The sequence below is a fragment of the Corvus kubaryi genome, unplaced genomic scaffold, assembly GCF_017639235.1.
Source record: "Corvus kubaryi isolate FWS band 111438036 unplaced genomic scaffold, C.kubaryi_AGA036_p1.0 37397, whole genome shotgun sequence".
Classification (NCBI taxonomy): Eukaryota; Metazoa; Chordata; class Aves; order Passeriformes; family Corvidae; genus Corvus; species Corvus kubaryi.
In genome coordinates this window covers 9,083,438-9,104,658 of record NW_024581136.1, presented here as the reverse complement: position 1 = coordinate 9,104,658, position 21,221 = coordinate 9,083,438, and the positions used below count along the sequence as shown (strand labels likewise).

General features: G+C 40.4%; 1 protein-coding gene across 8 annotated transcripts in view; it reads right to left on the bottom strand.

Moving 5' to 3' along the window:
- ACAP2 (ArfGAP with coiled-coil, ankyrin repeat and PH domains 2) overlaps window positions 1–20,830 on the bottom strand; it is a 63,827-nt gene extending 42,997 nt beyond the window's left edge. For 7 of the 8 annotated variants that reach the window (XM_042041777.1, XM_042041781.1, XM_042041784.1 and 4 more), the window contains exons 1-4: window positions 20,676–20,830; window positions 3,646–3,703; window positions 1,074–1,193; window positions 381–434 (exon numbers count right to left, since the gene is read on the bottom strand). In XM_042041777.1, the coding sequence (XP_041897711.1) occupies window positions 381–434; window positions 1,074–1,193; window positions 3,646–3,703; window positions 20,676–20,728 (285 nt within the window). In that variant the 5' untranslated portion in view covers window positions 20,729–20,830. Of the gene's footprint in view, window positions 1–380; window positions 435–1,073; window positions 1,194–3,645; window positions 3,704–4,214; window positions 4,362–20,675 lie in introns of those variants that run through there. The other variant, XM_042041782.1, reaches the window with a different exon arrangement.
- Window positions 20,831–21,221: the final 391 nt, after the last annotated feature.

Here is a 21,221-nt window from a genome sequence, read left to right as displayed (position 1 = left end):
AGGATAGGGGAAAAAAGTAGCAATTGTGGAAAAGGCAATCATTATTTCAGACCAGCAAAGGTATAAGCTCATAGTCTGTAACTGTTACCATCAGTTTGATTCAAAAAGATGGAACTATTCAGTATTTACCATCTTAGAGCACCAAAGCTTACAAATTCCAAATGAAAAATAAACCAAGATAGAAATCTATAGAAAAGGGGATATTCATAAATACTTTGTAAACAAAACATCCATAAAGTATTTCTAAGTATAAAACCAGAGTTATTGAACACCATTTAAACCATTACTTTGCAAACACTATCAACAAGAAAAGCTTTACCATTAATCTACTATGAAATGTAACTGGAGGTGAGCTATCTATTTCAGCTAGAAATACTCACATTATGATAATTGATCATTTCCTGTAAGGTGTCAGAGAACTTCGTCAAACTGGTCTGTAAAGAGAAAATAAAAGTGGTTTAAGTTAAGCCCAACTAAACACACAGCACAAAAGCAACATTTCAGAGGTTTACAGCTTTTCAGTAAAGAACTTAGGAATTCATTTTCTTTATAGCATGATTATGAGACTAAAACCATAATGCTAGAAGGATAACATGGCTGTAATACCAAATAAATCTATTAAAGATACAAGCAACAAAAATGTTTTTACCTACTTGTATAAAAAGTACCAAACTGAGGGAAAGCAGGAAAAACTAAAAATTAACTAAAGATCTGGAAAGCTCACATAATCTAAAACATTAACTTACAATATTTAATATGACACTACTTAATATTTTTCATGTTTAATACTCGTACCCAAAAAACCTGGTTAACATTGTAATCACCAGCACACACACTAATCTAATACATATTTTCTGAAATTTGGGAGAGCCCTGTCACTGCTGAAACTAAACAGCACAGACACCTGCAGTGAACCACAGCTGAAAAAACCTCACACTTAAAGAGATACCACAGAAAAAGGAGTTAAAAGGCAAATACTACTATAAACTTCAACTAATTCTCTTGCCAACCGTTACATTTTACCCTTTTTATGCTGTGTTTCTCTCCCTCCACTTTCACCTCAAAGAACTTACCTCAACCAATGTATCTTTACAGGAATATTGTGCAAGGTCTCGAATTCCATTCATGAACTGCTTGTTGGCTGTACAAAATGCTTTTCCAGTATCAATCATTGCAATACAAAGCTTCACCAGCTAAAATGAGTATGAAAAAAGAGAGAAAGTGGAAGGCTTATTTTTGTTTGGTTTTTACACCATCATATAAACATGAATACACGGAGCTTAGTTAAGGCTATGAAATAAAGATTTCAAAAGTTAAATTCTCAGCCTCAGATTCTATGAAAAGCTTTCTACTGTAGAGTTACAGCTATAAAAATACTAATCTAGGTCAACTGATATGCCATTGGGAAAGTTACCACTCTATAAATTTTTAAATTATTTTTTTACTTGATTCATTGTTAACTGAGATTTTGCACATACTTCAAGAGAGAGTTTTACAGGGGCAAAAAGTACAGCAACTAAAACATAACTGGTTAGAACCCAAGCAAATGATGAGGGTATTGTGGTTTCTGAGGAAAATCACCACAAAACAAACAAAAAAGAAACCCACACCATTTGCTTCATTCTAAGACACTCAGAATATAGGCACAGGAAAGCAAAAGGCTCTGTGCACAAAGCACAGCTGAAGAGCATGGTTACACCTCAGAAGGTGAAATCAATCATGTTTTCACTCACAGACTAATCTCTGATGGCTTTCCATCCCTACCACTCACTGCTTCAGTCAGCACCTTAGCTCTCATGGTACTGCAGAGTCTGATAGGAAGGTCCTCAGTATCTTCTGATTGATGTTTTCCCACTTCTTGAACCTTTTATGCACTGGGCCATTAATGAAAGAAAGAGTGATTACTGCAATGGTCAAGATGCTCTCTTGAGAAGGGCCGTATTATGATTGAGTTCTCTCACCCTAAGCCAAGCTAAGAATAAAATCAGAGATTGAACCTTCATCTCTGAAAGATTTTTCAAGGATGGTAAACAAATTTTTCATGAAAAGCAACATAGAAGTACTTGATCCTATGTTGGGGCAAAGAAACCACCCAAGCATCCTTCCTGCCTTAGTTACCCAGTAATTTTTATGTTGACTCAGATCCTTAGGAAAAATGGAAAGCTGAGCATGATGTCCCAGATTCTGATGAATGTCCAAGTTGCTTGAACAATGAACAGAAAAACAAAAGTCACTATCAACATTAACCTTTTTCCTTCACCTTTGATTATAGTTCACAAGCCTGAACCCAGCTTGCTTTCTTCCAGAGAGGAAAAAACTGCAGACAACGTAGCCCAAAGTCAAAATTGTGGGACAATAAAACCAAGTTTACTGTGAACAACTGAGCAGAAAAAGCTACCAACCAAGCCTAGACAAATTACCCTCAGGCCATAGTGGCTTCAGCTCACCCAAGAAGCTTGGCTTTCAACTGTAGTGTTGTACTACAAGGCCCTGAATAATGCCATTTAAGGAATTTGAAAATTCTTTTTCCCAAAAACAATCCTTTCAGACTGGTGGAAAAGCCAAACTTACAAGATACATTTTTCAGATCCTTTAAATACTTACTCTGTTTGATCTACCAAAAGATTCAACACCCCTACAGTAAAAATGTGTGTTATACCCATCAGTTTCACCAAGATGCACACCAAATCAAAATTAAGGATCTTGAATTTATTTTGCACGAGCAAATTGTTAGATTATTAACTACAAAAACCTAGAAATATTATTACAAGTAGTAAACAATAAGTCTTCAGGCTGGACACCATCTTTATTTGTTTCTAGCTCTCTGCAGCCAGCTCACAGCTGCAGGAAAAAAAGGTTGCATTCAAAAAGCAGTTAAGGAGGTAAACAAATGACATCTGCCTGCCATGTGAAAACACAGATAAAAATAATTTAAAACATTTAGCATAAATGCAAAGGAAAGAAGACTTTATACAGATGAAAACCAAAAATAAGCCACTCTCAAAATACTAACAAAGAAATAACAAAAGCTTCCAAAAGTGAGGAAACCAATAAACAGATAGTAAGGAGTTGAAAAGATGTTACATATAATTTTTTACATACACGCACAAAGTATGACAAAAAGCAGGATGAATTTTACAGTAGTCAGGTCCTCCACACAACAGTGAAGGACATATATACCTGGCTGCTGTGCCTCAGATTACCAAAGACAGAAAGATTGGATTTTAAACCTCTAAAACAAAGAGTATCCAGGCGTCCCCACAGCATGCCGTTGCGGTAAAACAGGCTCTCGGTGCAGCGATGACCAAGGCCCGGCTTTTGTGTCCCGTGAAAGCTGAATGAGTTTGCACGCAGCTCCCCCGGGGCTGAGTCACAGGGGTGCAGTGAGGGGCCGGGTCAGGAGGGAATTGCACAAGCCGAAGCCTCAGCTGGGGGAAGGAGCGAGTTCACGCCGCGATTTCAGCTGCCCGGCGCTGCTTTGCTCCAGCTTGGCTTCCAAGCCCCAGCTGTGAGCTCGACCTGGATCCCTTTCCTCTGCAAGAGCAGAGTGTTTGGTCGGCACTTCCCAGCTGTGAATTTTAAAACAAAACCGAAACGTATCTTATGATGTTTTTAAGAACAAACCTTGTTGAATTAAAAGCTTACCTTGTCAAGTTTCAGTTCCAGCTCTGTCACATCTCCTTCTACCTCTTCTAAAGCTGCCCTGCAAGCATAAAAGAGGTTTTCCTTTAAAATTTAACACAGAAATACTGTGAGTCTGGGGAGAAGGGGCAGACACTCATTCATTTAACTCATTTATTGCCATGACAGTTTTTCTTAAATTTCAGCTATAAAACAGCATAGAGTTTAAAGAACCACAAGAATTGCAGGAAATTCAATGGTAAAAAGAAAAACTACATCACTGATAAAACATTGTTTATTGATAAAGATTTGAGATAAAATTTTATCAATCCTAATATTTGTCACACCAAAATAGGTTTCTTCTATTCTCATATAGACAATAGTCTATACGTTTGAAGCTAACAACAAAGGAAAGAAACTAAAAGTCTGAGGGAAACTTCTTAACTCTTTTGGTGACCTCCTGGCTCAAACCTGCAAATGTTGCAGCTATTTCATGAATAACCTTGCAATGAGATTAGGAAAAAATACAGCACTTGCCATGTGTAAATTAACCTGCAGGAAGTTCAGATGGCACAGCTGATAGGATCATTTACCTCTAGTCTAGACTGGTCGAATCTTCCAGGCCAGTCAAATTTAACTTGCCAGTAAAAGCAGCTTTCATGGAGCATTGCTAAAACACTGCTTTTTTTTTTTTTGCTTGAAAGCTCTTGTTTCGTGGGACACCTCCTTCCTTATTGCTACCTGAAAAAACAGAAGACTGAGGATGGATGACACTTATTCAGAGTCCATGAACATTGCTGCTTCATCAGACTATTGCCTTGAGAGTTGAATGGACTCATTTCTGACAAGGAGTGCCCTTGCTCCCATCACAGGGTGCCCATTCTTTCAATCATTCCAGTATAACTGGAATGCTCATGAAGCCACACTGTTTACCAGTAGTAGCCTGCCTTAGGGAAAAAAAAAAGTAATAGGAAGTTTTCTGTAATGCTTTTTGGAAAATTGGATCAGACATTTCATATTTCAGTCCTACAAAAAAAACACAACTCTTCCTGGAAAAAGTTATACAGGCAGGGAAGAAAGATATGGAGCAGGAATTTCTTAAGCCAACTTTATACCACTGAGGAAAGACTACACACAACCACAGCTTTACTGTCTCTTGCTAATTCCATTCTAGTTCACATGAGTACAAGCCAAGAACACACACACGCACAAAAAAAAAAAAGACTGGATCAGGCCCCAAGCTCAGGAAAAGCAGTTTTTTTACAAGAACAGTTCTGAAAAACGCTGCCAATTGCTTGCAGATCTCAAACACTGAGCATGACATTCCCAGCTTTTGCAGATTTCACTACACATAGTTGCATTCCAGTTCTTGTACCTCAATGCATTCCCACAGTTATGTCCTAGGTTTTATATCTAAGCAATCCCTGCAGCTACATTTTGGCTTCTCCCTCTTCTCTAGCTTCAGACCATGAAGGATTTCAGGCAACATCAACTTCTCTTTTACTTTCTTTATTTTCTTCCATAAAGGATTCATTTCCATTTAAGTCTCCAGCTAATCTTGTTTCAGAAAGCATTAAGGAGAATTAAAAAAAACCCAAAACCCAAAGGAAGGAAAAGCATCTCAATATTTAGACTGCAATTTTGTATTTGTTTGTTTATAATCACAGTGAAACAAATTTTTATTTGTTTCTTTGGCATTAACATAAAAGCATGATTAAGTAGCTTGTTTACAGAACTGCAGCAAGATCTGATAAGAATATTTTCTTTAGTGTCTTTAACTAGCAAAGAGTTTTAGCTCATTAAGTCCTGTGGAGATAGAAGTCTAAGATTCAAAATGAAGAACAGAGATAAAGGGAGTTAGATCAGGCAGAAAAGAAGACAACACATCTGTTAAGTAATTAAACCTCTATTCCAAGAGGAAAATTGTAAGACAATAAGCTCAACTGGAAGAAGCAACAACAGAACATCAAAAAACTGAAAAGGTAGGTCAAGCAAAAAGAAGCAGATAGAGGTATCATGGGAGAAAGAAGAGATACACCTCATTATCACCCAATTCATTGCAGATCTTTGAAATGCCACAGGCCCCTGAGGCACCAAGCTGGTGCTCTGGGCTATTTCCCACCACTGCCATGTGATGGAGGGATGGCATATCTGGGCCCTACAGCTGGATATGGATCAAACAGCTGTTGGGTTCCAGACAAAGCCCACTTTAATTCTATGGTTCTTTGCATAGAAATGACTACTTTCACTGTTTCTATCACATAAAAACCAGTAGAAGTTATAATCACGCAAACATATTCACAAGTATTACTCCAATACTGGATTACAAGCACAAAAACAATGGAGAAGATACCCTCAGACTCTCAGAACATAGATCCAACTATGTACCACCTAGTCACAAAAATTTTCTTCATGTTTTCATCCTGGGCTAGCAATACATTAAAAACAGCTGATCTGAGCTGTGCTATGTTAATGCTACCCTTGTTTTCCTTAATTTAATACTTTTTGAAGCCACAGAATACAAAGGTGCATTTCTCTCTGAAACATCCATGTCAGGCATAAAGTTCACAGAAAACTGTCATAATTCTGAGTAAATGTCACGTCCACAGCCAAGACCCACTGTCTAGCTATAAACACAGGAAGCAGTGGTGAAACAGCTGAGGACCAAGTGCCAGACCTGACATGTAACAAAACTGTTGCTCCTTAGTGAAGTGGGAGCTGGGAGCAAGTTTTGCGTAAGAATGATCTCAACCAGAAGGCTCCAGCGTTAGGAATAAGGATCAAATCAGGTCCAGTGTATGAGTCAAACATCTGTGGCTTCCCAAGATGTTCAAATACTGCATGGCAGTGCACAAAACCAGAACAGCTGCTTAAGGGTGGAGGACAGCTTTTATAAATGAGCAGTCTCCCATACTCTTCATGCTCTGTAATGAGGACTCTCAGGAATGTACTTCTTTCCTCTGCTGTGCTCCTCCACCACCCCCCTAAAACACAGTTCAGTTTGCTAGATACAGCTTCCTGCACAGCTGCAGTGCAGAAGGAATATAGGAGATGATGGAAGAAAACTCAAGACCTGCCTTGCAGCTCTTTTCAATGAGGATAATGTCACCAGTCACCCAGCCTGGCATACGCGAAGCACAGCTGAACTCTGACGTCCATCATGGCACTCCCTTTAAGTGACCAGTAAAAGACTTTCTTCCACATTAAGGTACTTCAAGAATCCCAGGAACAAAACAGAATGATGATGGATAAACTCTCCTCTAAAAAAGGAATGGGTCGCTCTTAGACCAGAAGATGCGGACACAAGCTAAGGAAACAATTTATCCTGGAGTAATCCACTACACACTGCTGACCATAACACCACACACACTGTGGCCACGGACAGGGGTCTGCAGGGCCTGTTTGCTCTCACAGAAGAGTGGCGATCGCCGGTGCTTTTAAAGTCATCTCCTCTTCAAACAAAATCTAACTGCTATTGAAGCCACATCCTATCTTTAGTCTTTTGCTTATTCATTCATCATATTCTAGCTTGCATTTTTAGATTGTGTTCCTGAAAGTGAGGAGGCTGGAATCAGTAGTCACTACAAATCAGATGCTGATGAACAACAAATTGGAGAGGTCAAAGGTGCTATGGGCAACTAACTAATAATTATTAATTCTAGTATTAATACATCACTATAAAAAACATTCAGAATAATAAAAGCCAATAGTAAAGTATTTTCCAATAGTGTATGTTTGGTTGTTTTTTTTTCTTTTAATTAAGAAAAGTTTTGATTCATTTCTTGAATATACTTGCAGAAGAACAGGAACAAGTCAGAAAATCAATTGCTATTCATTCTGGGGCTTTTGAATATATTCATATATATGAACTCATGAAATGGAAATAATGGCTTTTTACCACTGCAATTTCAATGGCATTATTGCTGAAGTCTTGTCCTCAAATCTTAGAAAGACACAGATCTCTTACTTGCACATATTCTGTGCAGAACAGCTCCTTAATGCACAATTTAGACTTCACTAGAGCTGACGTCCTTTCAGCCAACATCTACTACACCTTAAAGACAGCTTGAAAAAAAAGGTACTATTGAATGTGAAAACCTGGAAATGAGATATGTAAGTGCAAGATGAGAATATGGACCTGACGATTTACAGGAATGTCCCCTCCTCTGTGTCAGAGCCTATAAGGTGACAGATAGCAAAATAGACAGCAGACATTAATCAGAGGATAGACTATGACCTGTAAGTGTCATGTAAAGGCAAATTAAAATGCAGGTGTACCACCGAAGATATTACACTTGGTCACCTATTTGGTCTGCTTTGTCTCTTCCTCTGCCTCTACTTCCCTTTCCTCCCATAGCAGTTGCACCTTGGGATCACCATTCAGGTGCAAAGTAATTACTCACAGATGAGTTTAGAAACAGCCAGACTGGCTGCTGAGAGCAGCCTCAGGCCAGGGGAACACACACACCACTGTGACTGATGCCACTGGACACTTCCACTTTTCACTGCTGACCAAGGGCCATTTGCTGGTCACCAGCTTGCAAAGGTCCCTGTCCAGCAGCGCAGCTGTACAGGGTTGTTACTTTTCAGACAAAGTCCTCCCATTTTTGCTTTCCCCTACCTTGCTGAGGTCCTGCTGGATGGCAGACCTCCCTCTGGCTTCTCAGGGTTCCCTCCAATCACTGTATACTTAATTTGATTTCCTTCATGTATAGTGAGATATACAAAGGTGTCTAGAGGCATGTTAACCAGCATGCCAAGAAGGAATACAGTTGGTACACGAGTAATGGCATCAGAAAACCAGAGACTAAAAGAGAAGCATGACACACTGAGGGACAAAGGACGCATACATGGAACAGTAAGGCCTAATAACTTTGGATAACAGCATAGACATATATAAGAAGAGTTTTACAACTTATGAGATGTGTCACAACCATCAATATGATCTGAAGAAAGAACACTGTTGCAGCCTGTCATAGAGCCCATTGAAGTCCTGGTTTGGGACTGCAGAGTTTTTTCCCTGCTGGCCCAGAGCCCCTCCAGACGGAGGAACAGATGATGAATTCTCCCTGACACACTAAGATGAAATTCCTCATTCATGCTAGTACTCCTTACATTATTAATTCTTCGGTCATTGTCACAAAACGTTTCATCAATAGATTGGAAAAAATTCTACGTGCCCTACATGAAGAGTAGGGCTTTTAATCAGAATGTTGACCCCCCCACCCTGAAATCCTAGAAATTTTGTATGAGTCTGGGGGATTGAAATATGGAAACATTTCCTGAACAGAAGATTATCATGTTGATGAATAAGCCCAGTTTTCAGGTCCATAACATGCACTATCTGCATTTCAAATTTCCCTGGAGAAACAGGAATCAAGTCTTCAATGTTAAAAAGAACATTCCTCTACTCCTCTCAAGTCAGACATCTCCTCGCAGAAAATATTCAAGTGAAATAAAGCGCGGGTATTTACTGAATTCGTAAAATTATTAAAGCAAAGGTTTGCTTGTAGGTATCACTTTTTAAGGTTGTCTGCACCTACAAGGTTTCGTTTCCCCTCAATAATTCATATGGTCTGATATAACAAAGTAATAGGACAAATCCTTTTAAGATGTACACTTCACTTAATTTGTTCTTTACTGCTAGACTACACATAGCTCAAAGATAACGAACATTAAATACAAATCAGTCTTCAAAAAGGAACAAGTTCTATGGCCCTTAACAGACGTGTCTGGAAACTCATTACCACTAAGCTTGCACTAGCATTTAACAGTCTGTATCACACAGACTATAAGGACTACTGTGCTACCTGCTGGATCGAAATCTTTAATTTTTTTCTTTCACTACTCTTTAGCAGTAAATTGCCAGAAATGCCTAACAGTGCTATTTTCCCAGTAGTTTTGCCTAATATTTTTCTCCTAAGCTTTTTTTATCCCAGGAGAGCCTGACAGTAAGCCTAAGCAGGAAATCAGCAACCCATTTCCTCCACAAAGAGTCTGAGAAGCAGGATTTTCTTCATCTTTCAACTTTAGTGTTTTGTTCATCAGAAGACTGCTGTTAACAAGATAGGGACACAATGGTGACCATGAAAGCTTCACAGAAAAGAAGTGGATTACACTGCAAGTTGATAAGAATGCAACACATCACAATACATGTCCTGCACAACTCTGACTAGTGATTCCAACATCTGAGATTGGGTCAAAAGCTTTTTAGGAGGACTTACTATCAGATAAGGAAGTAGAACTACAGTATCAAGATCTTGCAACAAAAAAAGGACAGCAGAAAGGAGCTCAAGGAATTGACGGTGGTGTGCAAAAACCTTGTTGCTGAAAATTTGCCAACATCACAGAGCTGCTTTAATCTTTTAAATCTCAGCAACTACTCAGGATCTTGAACACAGAAGCAGCAGATGGAATGAGGGATTTCAACATTTGAACACTCAAGTATGTAGTCAGGTCAGGAAGTGGAAGCATAAATATAACCATCAAGTGACCAACTGCAAAAGATACAAGATAGGACATCTAAAGAATACACCCTGTTAGCCTCAAGATCTGGAGTTACCAGTCAGATGCTAAGAAGTCCTGTCAACTTTGCTTTTAAAAGCTGTAAGTAATAACAGTCTCAAGAAGAATGAAGGTATTAATCCCTGATTTGGAAAGATACCCCTTACGTACCTCAACCGCAGCCAATGCAGAAAGAATAAATATCACTACACAGCCCCAGCACAGGATTCTAAGGATCAATATGCTCAGAACTGATACAGCAAGACTTCACCACCTACACAGGAAACCTCATGTAAAGTAGAGGCAACTAAAGGTCTGAGTACCATGTAATTAAACAAGATACATATAATCTTAATATGAATCTTGTGTTTGCTTTGATTTCAGAAAAATAAGGTAATATCTGTCCCTTTCTTTTTGTAACTCCCTTAGTTGCTAATTTAAACCTTACACCATAGTTAGAGGAGCACTGCTGTGTACAAACCACCATAAGCTGGCAAAGCCTTTGTAACAAGAGCTCACCACATTTCAGAGGAGCTGAGAACCATTAGCTGTCTACAATTCCAGTTTTATCAGGTGGATCTTCTTTACTGAAACCTGAGGGAAGTTTCAGATTTGCTATGAACACTGAGTCCTCAGCAAGTATGCACCCTTTTTGTCCACTTCAGAGGTTGAATATTTTGGTAATACACTTTCACAAAACCAGAATGCTCTATTTGACAGTCAGAGGAGGCTGCAGCTTTGTTGTAACAAACCTGAACACGAATTTTATTATTTAGGTGAACATACATATGAGTGTGAGGTATATCTCACACTCAGTTACCTAAAGTGCACTTTACATGCAAATTAACAGTTTTATTGTGCAGTTTTATCATTCCCTCATACTGCAAAAAGCCGTTTGTTTGCCCTTTATGCCTTTGCACTAAAGCAGCCAGTCAAATGAATCTAATATCAAACCAAGAGCGTGCACAAACATTAGAGTAGGACAATACAGAAATAGGGAGTATTCGTGTTTTCCTCAAATTTACTATTTTCAAATTTGGAAAGGCCAGCCATCTTTCCTCCTCATTCCTTTCAAATGATAATGATAAACTATTAAAAAAATAAGCATTTGGAACTTTATAGCATAAAAACTACAAAATGCATGCAGTACACCCACAGCTCTGGAACTTCTTTGGGTACATTTAGTATCTTTTCTCCCACTACTTTTAGTCATCAAGAGATTTTAAAGACCCCGGGATGTCATTCATCTATCAAAGCTAACTGCAGGTAAGCTGTTTTTCAACCAAACAGAAGCTTACATATCCTTTATTTATTACATGCTAAAGGTTTTTCATCTCAAATCAACTGAAAATTTTCAAACAAAATCTTCCAAGATTGATATTTACAATATAGTGGATATTTTGCAATAGTAGGCATATTTAATGCTTCCCCTTGTCATTTTCATCATTCTTTTGGGGATAAATCAAGTAGGATAAACAGGCAGATACATTCTTCAAAATCAGACATTTGACAAAAGAAATGAAGTAAATGAATACTTTTCAAAATCTTTCTCTGCAAATTGGAGATTCTTCTGAAGAATAATCCTGTAGATTCTTTTAAAGAATAATCCTGTAGAGAAGGTGTGTAAATGTGTGTAGTCTTTTTAAACAGAGTCCAATTTAGCAACACACAAATTCAGCCAGAAGCTGCATCCTCAATGAAACATCAGATTCCTCAGTCATCCTGAACAGTTTTTATCCTCAATAACAGCCCTGTCTGGCAAAGCCAATGCAATTGTTCTATTGTCGCAATGTGCCTTATCTGATCACATACTGGTATCGATGCACAGATACCCGAGTTAGTCAGCTAAAGCACCTTTGGAAATAATAGAGCAGAAGCATGTGATTTCCAGGGTGCAGTTCACCTTATCCTGACACATATGGCTAAAACAAATCAAGAGGCACTTGGGATCCAATCTTAATGAAGATTAATAGTTGTAAGGAGCCTAAGCCTAAGATCTGGCTTAAGAAGAGGGATGGTACACAGCAGATGAGATGAATTCTCCCTTTCCTGTTTAAGGAAGTTAAGAAAGAAGGGGCCTAGGTCATTATTTACTAAACACTTTCTAGAGACAGGAACTCCGAATGGTACAAGTCTAGGAAAGACAAGATATAAGCTGCATTTCCAGTTGAGCCATGAGTATTTACAACACCTTTTGCTAGTGCCAGTTAAAAATCACAAGGTCCAACACCGCTGCACGTACATTATTTTTCTTCTTCATCCACCTAGTTCTTATTTGGGTTGTCTTAAACCAAAAGTATAATAACAACAGCATGTTATATAAAACCAATAGCATTGTTAAAATACCACATGTTCTTTACATTGAAGTTCATCACAAGAATCCAGCAAACACTGAGTCTGATTACTTATATAAAGTACTTGAAACAAAACCTGCCAAACCCAACACAAGCTACATCTTTCTATGTAAAAAATTACCAACATCCGTTGGTAATTACCAGCACCCATTAGTGCCCACTCACCAGCAGCTTGAGCACCAAGGGAGTCATTGGAGAGCTGGAATCTAGGAAGGCATCAGAAGGTGGGACAGGACTTCCAGCACAGACTCACACCAGCCATCACCTCTGTGCCAAGTGGAGAGGGATCCCAGCTCAGACCACAGGGACAGAAGAGGCTCTGTGCCTCCATAGGTAGAGTCCACAGAGCAGAAACCCAAACCCCATCTCCCAGATCATACTCCACACCTCTTTTTTACAGGCTGAAGGGATAACATTCATGGCCAGAACTCTGAATACAACACACTTTTCCTTTGTTCCAAAGGATTGAATTCAAATTTCCATCTACAACATGTCACTCTAAATATCAGTGCTCTAAAATCTGATACCTGATCTCCAGCATTACATAAGTTATACATATTTTTAACAATAACTACAAGATCACGAAGAATTGAAGACTGGGATATTTCAAACGCCCAGAAATGTGTGTTTGATATCCATGTGTTCCTACTTAAATTAACATCTGGCACACAGGAAGATGGAAATCTGCAATTGTCTTGCATAGAATATGTTTTTTTAAGTTTTATCAGACTAAATACATTTTACTACATACGGCTTCTCCAATTTCCTTGCATTATATCCAACTTAGAAACTTCAAAATCACATCATGTAAATTCTCACTAGCTCTGTTCATCCAGACAAAACTGTAAGCAGAGGCCTTCCTTTAACAACTTGCTGAAGGTAGATCAAAAACTCATGAAATGAAAGTTTGTGCGTGTGCACCTACTGTCAGATTCTTGTCCAAAACCACAATACAACTACTACAATGCCCATTACTATTGAAATACGAACTACAAAAATTCTCCAAGGGCATTGTGCCTGAATAATGCAGAGTCTTAAAATATCAAATAGAAAATTTAGAACATCAAAAAGGAAGCCTGATTCACAGAAAGACTCACACCACACTAGTAAGTTTACCAGCCATCTGACAGGCATCTTCTCATTCAAAATCTCCTCTCATTCATAAAAGGAACTTGAATGAACTATTTTGCAACAAATTATTTCCTTAGTCTATCACTGTGTCTTGTCATTTGAAAATGTATACATAACATCACTCCATAAATTAGATTTTTCCTCCACACAGACATGAGTTCTTTGCAGTGCATCACATAACACAACTGATTTACTCTAGGTCTGAGGCCTGGCTACTTCTAATATTCATAAACATTCACCATAACATCATTACTCTGCCACATACACAAGGAATCCTCTTGAAAAGGTTATCAGGAAGGCAAAACAATGTTTGAGTCTACTGGACTGCTTAAAATTATCCAGTTTATGATCACAATAATACCTACTATTTCTCATGTTCTTGATCTGATCTTTTTGTCATGTGAAAGAGTGGCAACAAAATCAGGATTTACATTGCCCCACTTCCATACAGAGGAGTATGGAAAACTCCTGCATGTATTAAAATAACATTACAGTCTACACACTAATCTGCATGTCATCCTCATGGTCTTCCATTGCAGACACTTTAGCTGTTACTTTTGTTACAAATCTGCCACTAGCAAATAGCAAAGCACTTAAATCACTACCTAAACTCACAGGAATATCTAAATCTCAAAACAGCACAGTATCTGCTCACAGATGCATTTACACAGTTTAAACTTCTACACATGTTCTTGAACTGAATTCTGCATATACAAGTGAGAGGGAAAAAAAGTAATTAAATTACTCAGAATTTATTCTTCTATTTCCTGCCTATGTAAACATGACACTTCTGCATTTGCATCACCTTGAGATACTAAACTGATTCAGGCAGCAAGGCCTGAATCCAGACTAAGGCAAAGGGCTCTTGGCTCTGTAAACAGTAATTTCTGTACCAATGTAAATTAGATATTTTCCTTTCCTTTTTTTTCCCCAAAACAGGTTATAAGAACAGAGTTTGCTTTGGAAAATTTTAGAATTATTTACTCTAGTAAAAAGTTAGCAATAATTTAAGCCATATTGTTCACTGCACGAAGTAAGAACAGGAAAAATGCTGACTAAAGAATGTGGTTCTGAGTACAAGATTGTCAAGAAGTTAAGGCTGAAAAAAGATCACAGGATGCTGCAAACATTGCTGAATTCAGCACATTTGCTATTCAGAGGCCAACAATTTCACATATATGTACAGTGAAAAAATAAAGCCACCAAAAAGTCCACCTAGCCCAAGACATGTTTCTATTTTGTAGTTGCCACCTTCCCAATGAATATTCTATTTACTGACACTGTTTTCCAGAGATTTTAACATTGCTATTCCTCCCCTCCCAAAAAATATAAAACTACTATCTCCATAACTTCATACTTCCATAATGTAATTACATGAGATGTGCTTAGCCAACATAAATGAGACACTCCAGGCTAAAGAACCAAACCTCTTCAAATCTATATTTAAAACCTGAATGACTGTAAGGACTTGTATAATTACAGTTCCATTGCACACACACATAAATAAGCTGTCCTTCTAATTCTGCAAGTACTCATTAAAGATCAGTTGTACAGGCTTAATTAACATCAGTTCTTCAGCAACCATCCTGCAGCCATGCTATAGAAATGTTACGATAACTTGCAGATTTTATCACTACTTCCACTACAAGCTCCCTTCTCACTGTGGATTTTTTTCAAACACTTCCAGATAAAAATGTAAAAAGACTAAAACTGAGGAAATTAACATTTTAAATTCCTATTAGCAATTTAAGATATAGCTAAGAATTTTAAGTTTGCTCCTGTTAATGTAAATCATAATCAAACAACAAAGAAACAGAATCACCATTATAACCCTATCCTTTGTTATTCATAACTGTGCTAGCCAACATTTTTTTTACTATTATTTTAAAAATTTAGGTGCACTAACCTAAAGAAGATGTCCTGATTTCAGGACACATTTCTCTAATCTCCATTAGGAAGGATTGTTAACAATTTAGTACTAAGTTTTTTCAGATTTAAAATATTTCAGAGTGAGAGATTTTTCAGAGATGTATTTGAGAGGGATCTTCAATGAACCTTCTTTATTCTTGAATGATTTCCCTCAAAAAAATGCTCTAACATTGCATGCTATGTTCAAATACATCCTCCTTTCTTTAGGTCAATCATTTTCTTAATGTACATTTGAAAGGCATAGTTACAGATTTAAAGATAAACCAATCATTGACTATAGCCTGAGTAGACCAGGACAGTCACTGCAATCTCCACAAAAGCACAGAATTAGAAATCTAGAATCAGTTTAACTAAGTTTAACTCCACTAGACTCCCAGCAGTGTGGACAAGGGTGTTGTACACGTGTAACTTACTGACAGCCCACCAAGACTGTCCTCCACATCACTTCAGCTACAAAAAGTGCACTTCTAGAGTCTCATACAGGAAATCATAAACGTTAACAACCACATAAGTATGAAAAATGCTAAATGCAAACTCACAAGCAAATGCTTGGCAGCTTTTTCTTTTGACTTATTGTATCTTTTTTCCTATTCTTCTGCAATACTTTCCACCCTCCCCTGCCAAGTACGTTGCAAGTTTGCTTTTCAGTCCCAAACACCAAGGGCAGAAAGCCCAGACCAAATATTTCTTTGGAAATTTGTTCTAAAGCAGCTAGGTAAGTCTGAGCAAAACTAACAGAGTTTGTATGCAGAGTTCTTGGTCACATCCCTCTTCACACTTGAAATGAGGCTGAGTTCAGCCCCAGGAGCAGCCTCGGAGATTTCAGTGGAGCCACATCCACACATATGGGCTGAGCTATAAACCCAGGCTGAACACAAGGGGTTTGTTGCCACTCACAGAGGGTTGGGAAGCAGCTGCCCCACAGTACCCTTCCCACTGGAACTCAGCACTGAAGGGACAACTCTATTGAGGCTCCTATTTCTACGTTTTCTCCAGAAGGTAATAAGTAGATCAAAGTGTACAGGTTAGGTACTTTAGATAATTTCTCTGACTACTAAACACAACATATTCCAAATAGGTTAAATAAGTCACTTTCTTATATTCCTCTTAGTTTAAGCGAAAAAGGTTTACTATTATTTGGGAAACAGATGCTTAGTAACAAACCTTTGGTTATACAGTACAAAAGAAGAGAGAAAAAAATACATCATAAATCCAGAAAGTGGCACAAGTAACCTCTTCAACCTGCATCCCCTCGATAAGCATGAGGTGCACCTCAGCTGGCCCCATGTAGACAGAGCAGGGCCAAAGCCACAGAAGAAGAAAGCCAGCACATAGCAGGGAACTCCAGCGACAGGCTAGGCTGATACCAGGCCGGCCCAACAGAGCAATGCTTTAGCTCGGCGTAAATGGAGGACTCCTCATATGAGTCCCTTTGAAGGGAATACACTGTAACCACCAGTTCTACCCAGAAACAATTTTACTAAGAATGGTAATGGACAAGTTTCATTTATGTTTTGATCTACCTCATTCACCCATCATCTGATCTGCAGCTGGGGTCTCAGGAAAGGAATAGAAATTTAAATGCAAAAAAAATTTAAACTTCGGCAACAGTGACAGATAAGAACAAAGAAATTATCTCAAAAACACAGAGCTTTTTACTAAAGCATTTTTAAAGACTGGATCAGCCTGAAAGTTTTTGAAGAGAGCTCTACAATTGCACATGTTGCGAGCAATTGAATTTTGCTTTTTCTATTATTTTTGTTTATCAAAATTGTTAACCGCTACTTAGAGCAGCTGTATTTCCACATCAGTTAAAATTGGTTCTCCTCTCTAGTAATTTAGCTCCAGTGATTCGTGTGGTTGCTACAGTGATACCTCATTGAGAAAAAAACATTCTAAAGGCGGAAGAAGAAAAAATGACAATGAAACAGCAATGTAAAAGCCTGTTCCATTAAACTCTGAAAATTAAACTCTCATTGTTTAAACGAGAAAGAATTATTTCACAATGCTACTTGCATATAAAAAAAAACGACTGTAGGAATGCCTGATTATATACACAGAACTTGCCAGCACAGCTCAGTTCTTATTGTTCAAGGACTGCTCCAAGGCCCCTCCTCAGGCAACTTCTTCATTTGATGGGAAGCCATTGACACTTTGTGGAAGAGCTGCACATGCATTTCCTTGCTAGATCTTTGGTCTGTCCATGTTTTAGGAGAGGGGATTGTGACAGAAAAGCATGTGATTTCAGCAAGATGATTTTCAAAGCAGATTTAGGAAAAAAAAACATGACTACACATTTGCAAAAGTTTGCCTGAACTCACAGCATTTCCCACCATCTTAAAAATCAGTCAAGTCTCCAACTCCAAACTTTGGCATGTTGTAAGTTTACAAATCTAGTGATGCAATAAGCCATTATTGCTACAAGTTTTATAATTCAAAGATTTCTTTATCATCTACTGGAGGGAGGAAAAAAAAAAAGTATGTCTTGCTATGAAATAATCACGCTTCTGATCACATCACACTTCTGATGTGAACCTTTAGAGCCATTATTATCTAATCATATATCAGCACTTCAACAGCTATAATCCATGGTCCCTTCACGAGCACTTTAAGCAAGGAAAGAGGCCTTAGGTTCTGTGTTTTGGGTCCCAATTAAATCTCAAAGCCAAGAAATATCAACATGAACTTCACAAGAAATAGGCAAGCAAGGAAGCCATGTGGTTGAAGCCGCCTGTAGTAGCACATTTTGAAAGATTTAAATAATTCCCCTTGAAAACAGGGATTCAGTGACTCAGGAACTCTGATTCACCCATGTACTCCCAGTTCACTCCACGACCATAAGAAAGTAACCTGTGACATTTCTATCCACTACATACCTCCCAACAGGTTTATTTAACAGCTCTGACAAGTATACTGATGAGAAGGACAGAGGCTACACCCTCCTGCTCAGCAAGGTCAGGAGAAAGCTGCAGCTCGGCTTTGCTACAAGGAACACAGAGCAAGGAAGTGCTTTGTGTCCACACTACTCCCTGCAAGAATATAGGACTTTGTCAAGACCTTGGTCTACATTAGTGTCACTATCATCCCTCAATAAAACCACTGCAGTAACCTTCATTCATAAGGTTCCTAGTGTTTGGGTTGGGTAATTCATACAAACACTAAGAATAACCAAAATTATAACAGCAAATATTAATGACTAACTTTTTTCAGAAATACTACAGGAATTTTGCCTCGCGATTTTAACCATTTCCTATCAGTTAAAGGTTGGAAGGATGTTTTGCTGGCATCAAGTGATTACACCATAAGGTTTTCTGCAACTTCCTCGAAGGTAGCAGTATCAGACTGGGAAAAAGACCATGAGGTACTAGAAGACCCTAACAAAGGATTTTCTCCGGTTCTTTTCCATGAAGGAAAGGAACCAAGAGGGGCATAAGGAGAATGGTACAAAGTGAACTCAAATGAACTAGTATGCCTTACCTTGAAGGAAACAGCAACATACTTCTGCTCACAAATTTTAGTCACAACTTCTTGTTTTCTTGAGTGCATTTAATACTTCAGCAGGTATCAGTGATTAAAAAAATGCAAGTACTGATATAGTTCTGTGGTTAAATTACGCCAGTCTACAACTGCATTGTCACCAAATGGGATGGACCAACACTAAATACAGTTGTCTCAGAAAGTGCACACACTAGCAAGCATGTCCAGCTCAGGTCAAAGTTTTGTGAAACAGCTAACCCAATGTAAAAGTTCCCTGATGCTCTAAGGGAGGTCTCACTTTCCACTACCTTCCTCTAGCTTTGCTTCTGGCAGTGAAGTTTCCTCTCTCTACTCCCCATAAGCTTTAGTAGGTTTCACACCGACTGAGATGCTGACACAACGCACTAACCTGGCAGAAAGCCATCCAGTCTCTTCTGCCAGGGCACCCAGCTCATTGAAGGATCCAACAACACACGTCACAGCCACCAAAAAACCCGTGGGAGAAGCAGCCAGCAACAAACTGGCAGCAGAGACAGGAGCAAAGGAGGGAAGAACAGGAACTCCAACTTCTGCCAAGGGTAAGCCATTCAACCAACCAACCTTCCTTCTCCAACTTCCTCTACATCCCAGAAACCACAGGATTGCTAAAGCTGACACAAAGAGGAGGTGTGAACATACGGCCAGAGAGCAGAGAAAGAGCAGTACTATTTCCGCCTACAGCCAGAGCTTACCACAGAGCCACAGACACTCGAGAGATAGGCTCGGCATGGGACAGGAGGGGCACAGCAGTGACACATCACGTCATGGAGCTGTCTGCGTCTCCACCAACTAGCAGCGTAATACCAGGCACAGAAGAAAGCGGGTGTACGTAGGCACAGACCAGCCACACATCCCACAGAGAGGCACAATTATGTTGAGTAGATACAATAGTGTAATATGTGTATACATATATATACAGAATGGGTGAAAACGTAAGGAAAGACTAAGGGAAAGTTGCCTGACATAAGCAGAAGTAACCCCACAGCAATGATAGACAACTGATCACTCGAGTGGGGAAAAACAAAACAGTGCATGCCTTGCTCTGACAACAGGAAGTAAGATGATACTGAGCTTGTTTGCTACTGGCACCCCAACAGAGGCCACACCGAATACGGACCATGCAGCAGACGCAGGCAGGAGACACTGGGAACTGAAGTGTGAGCACAACTGTGAAGAACGGAAGATAGTCCACCAAAGAGCACACCCTCCTGAGCCTCAGCTGACATTGCTTCGGCGGACGAGCATTCCCTGCACCAGCCGCCCGCCACCATTCACCCCCATCTCCTCAAAGGCGGGCGACTCCAGTAGTGCTCATTTCACTCCGCGCTACCTCCACACGAGCCCCGGACACTGCACACTGCCCACCCAGTCCCACCTACCACACATGCTGCCCCTTTTCCTTGCACTTCCCGTATCCCCACTCCCCTTCCACCTTAGGACCCCCACACCCCAGCAGGACCCACAACAGCCCCTGCCTGCTCCTCAACGCAAAGCCGGCTGGCCACAGCTCACCAACACCTGTCACCCCTAGGGCCCCCACAGCCCGGCCCGCCCCGCACACACCCGGCCCTGCTTCCTGTCCCCCGGCACGACCCCGGCCCGGCCCCTTCTCCGCGGCACCTGAAGCGCGGCGAGTCCTTCAGACACTCCTCGAAGTCCACGGTCACCTTCATGGTGGCGGGGCACGCCGCTGCCTCCGCTGCTGCGGCTGCTGGCGGCGTTGGCGCGGTGAACCCGGGGCGAGGCGAGGCCGGGCCAGGGCCGGCGGGCGGGGCGGGGCGGGGGCGGTGCTCGGGGCGGGGGCGGTGCTCGGGGCGGGGGCGGTGCTCGGGCCGGGAACCGTGGCGGGAGCTGCCTGTGCCCGCCCCGCTCGGGCGCGATTGACGGCCCGGGCAGCCAGCAGCGACCGCCCGCGAGCCCGAGGGGCGCACTGGCCAATCACAACGCGAGAAGGGAGGGCCCAGTGGGGAGAGCAGCCAATAAGCGTGGCCGCTCGGGAGGGGCAGCCAACCGCCGGCACCGCAGCGATTGCTCCCGCCCCGGCGTGCTCAGAGTGACAGCCGCGCCTCCCGCCAATCGGCAGCTCCATCGCCGCTGCTTCCGCAGCAGGCGCCACAGCCCGGCCCGCCCGGCGCTCGCCGCCGTGACGCTGCCGGGGGCGGGACG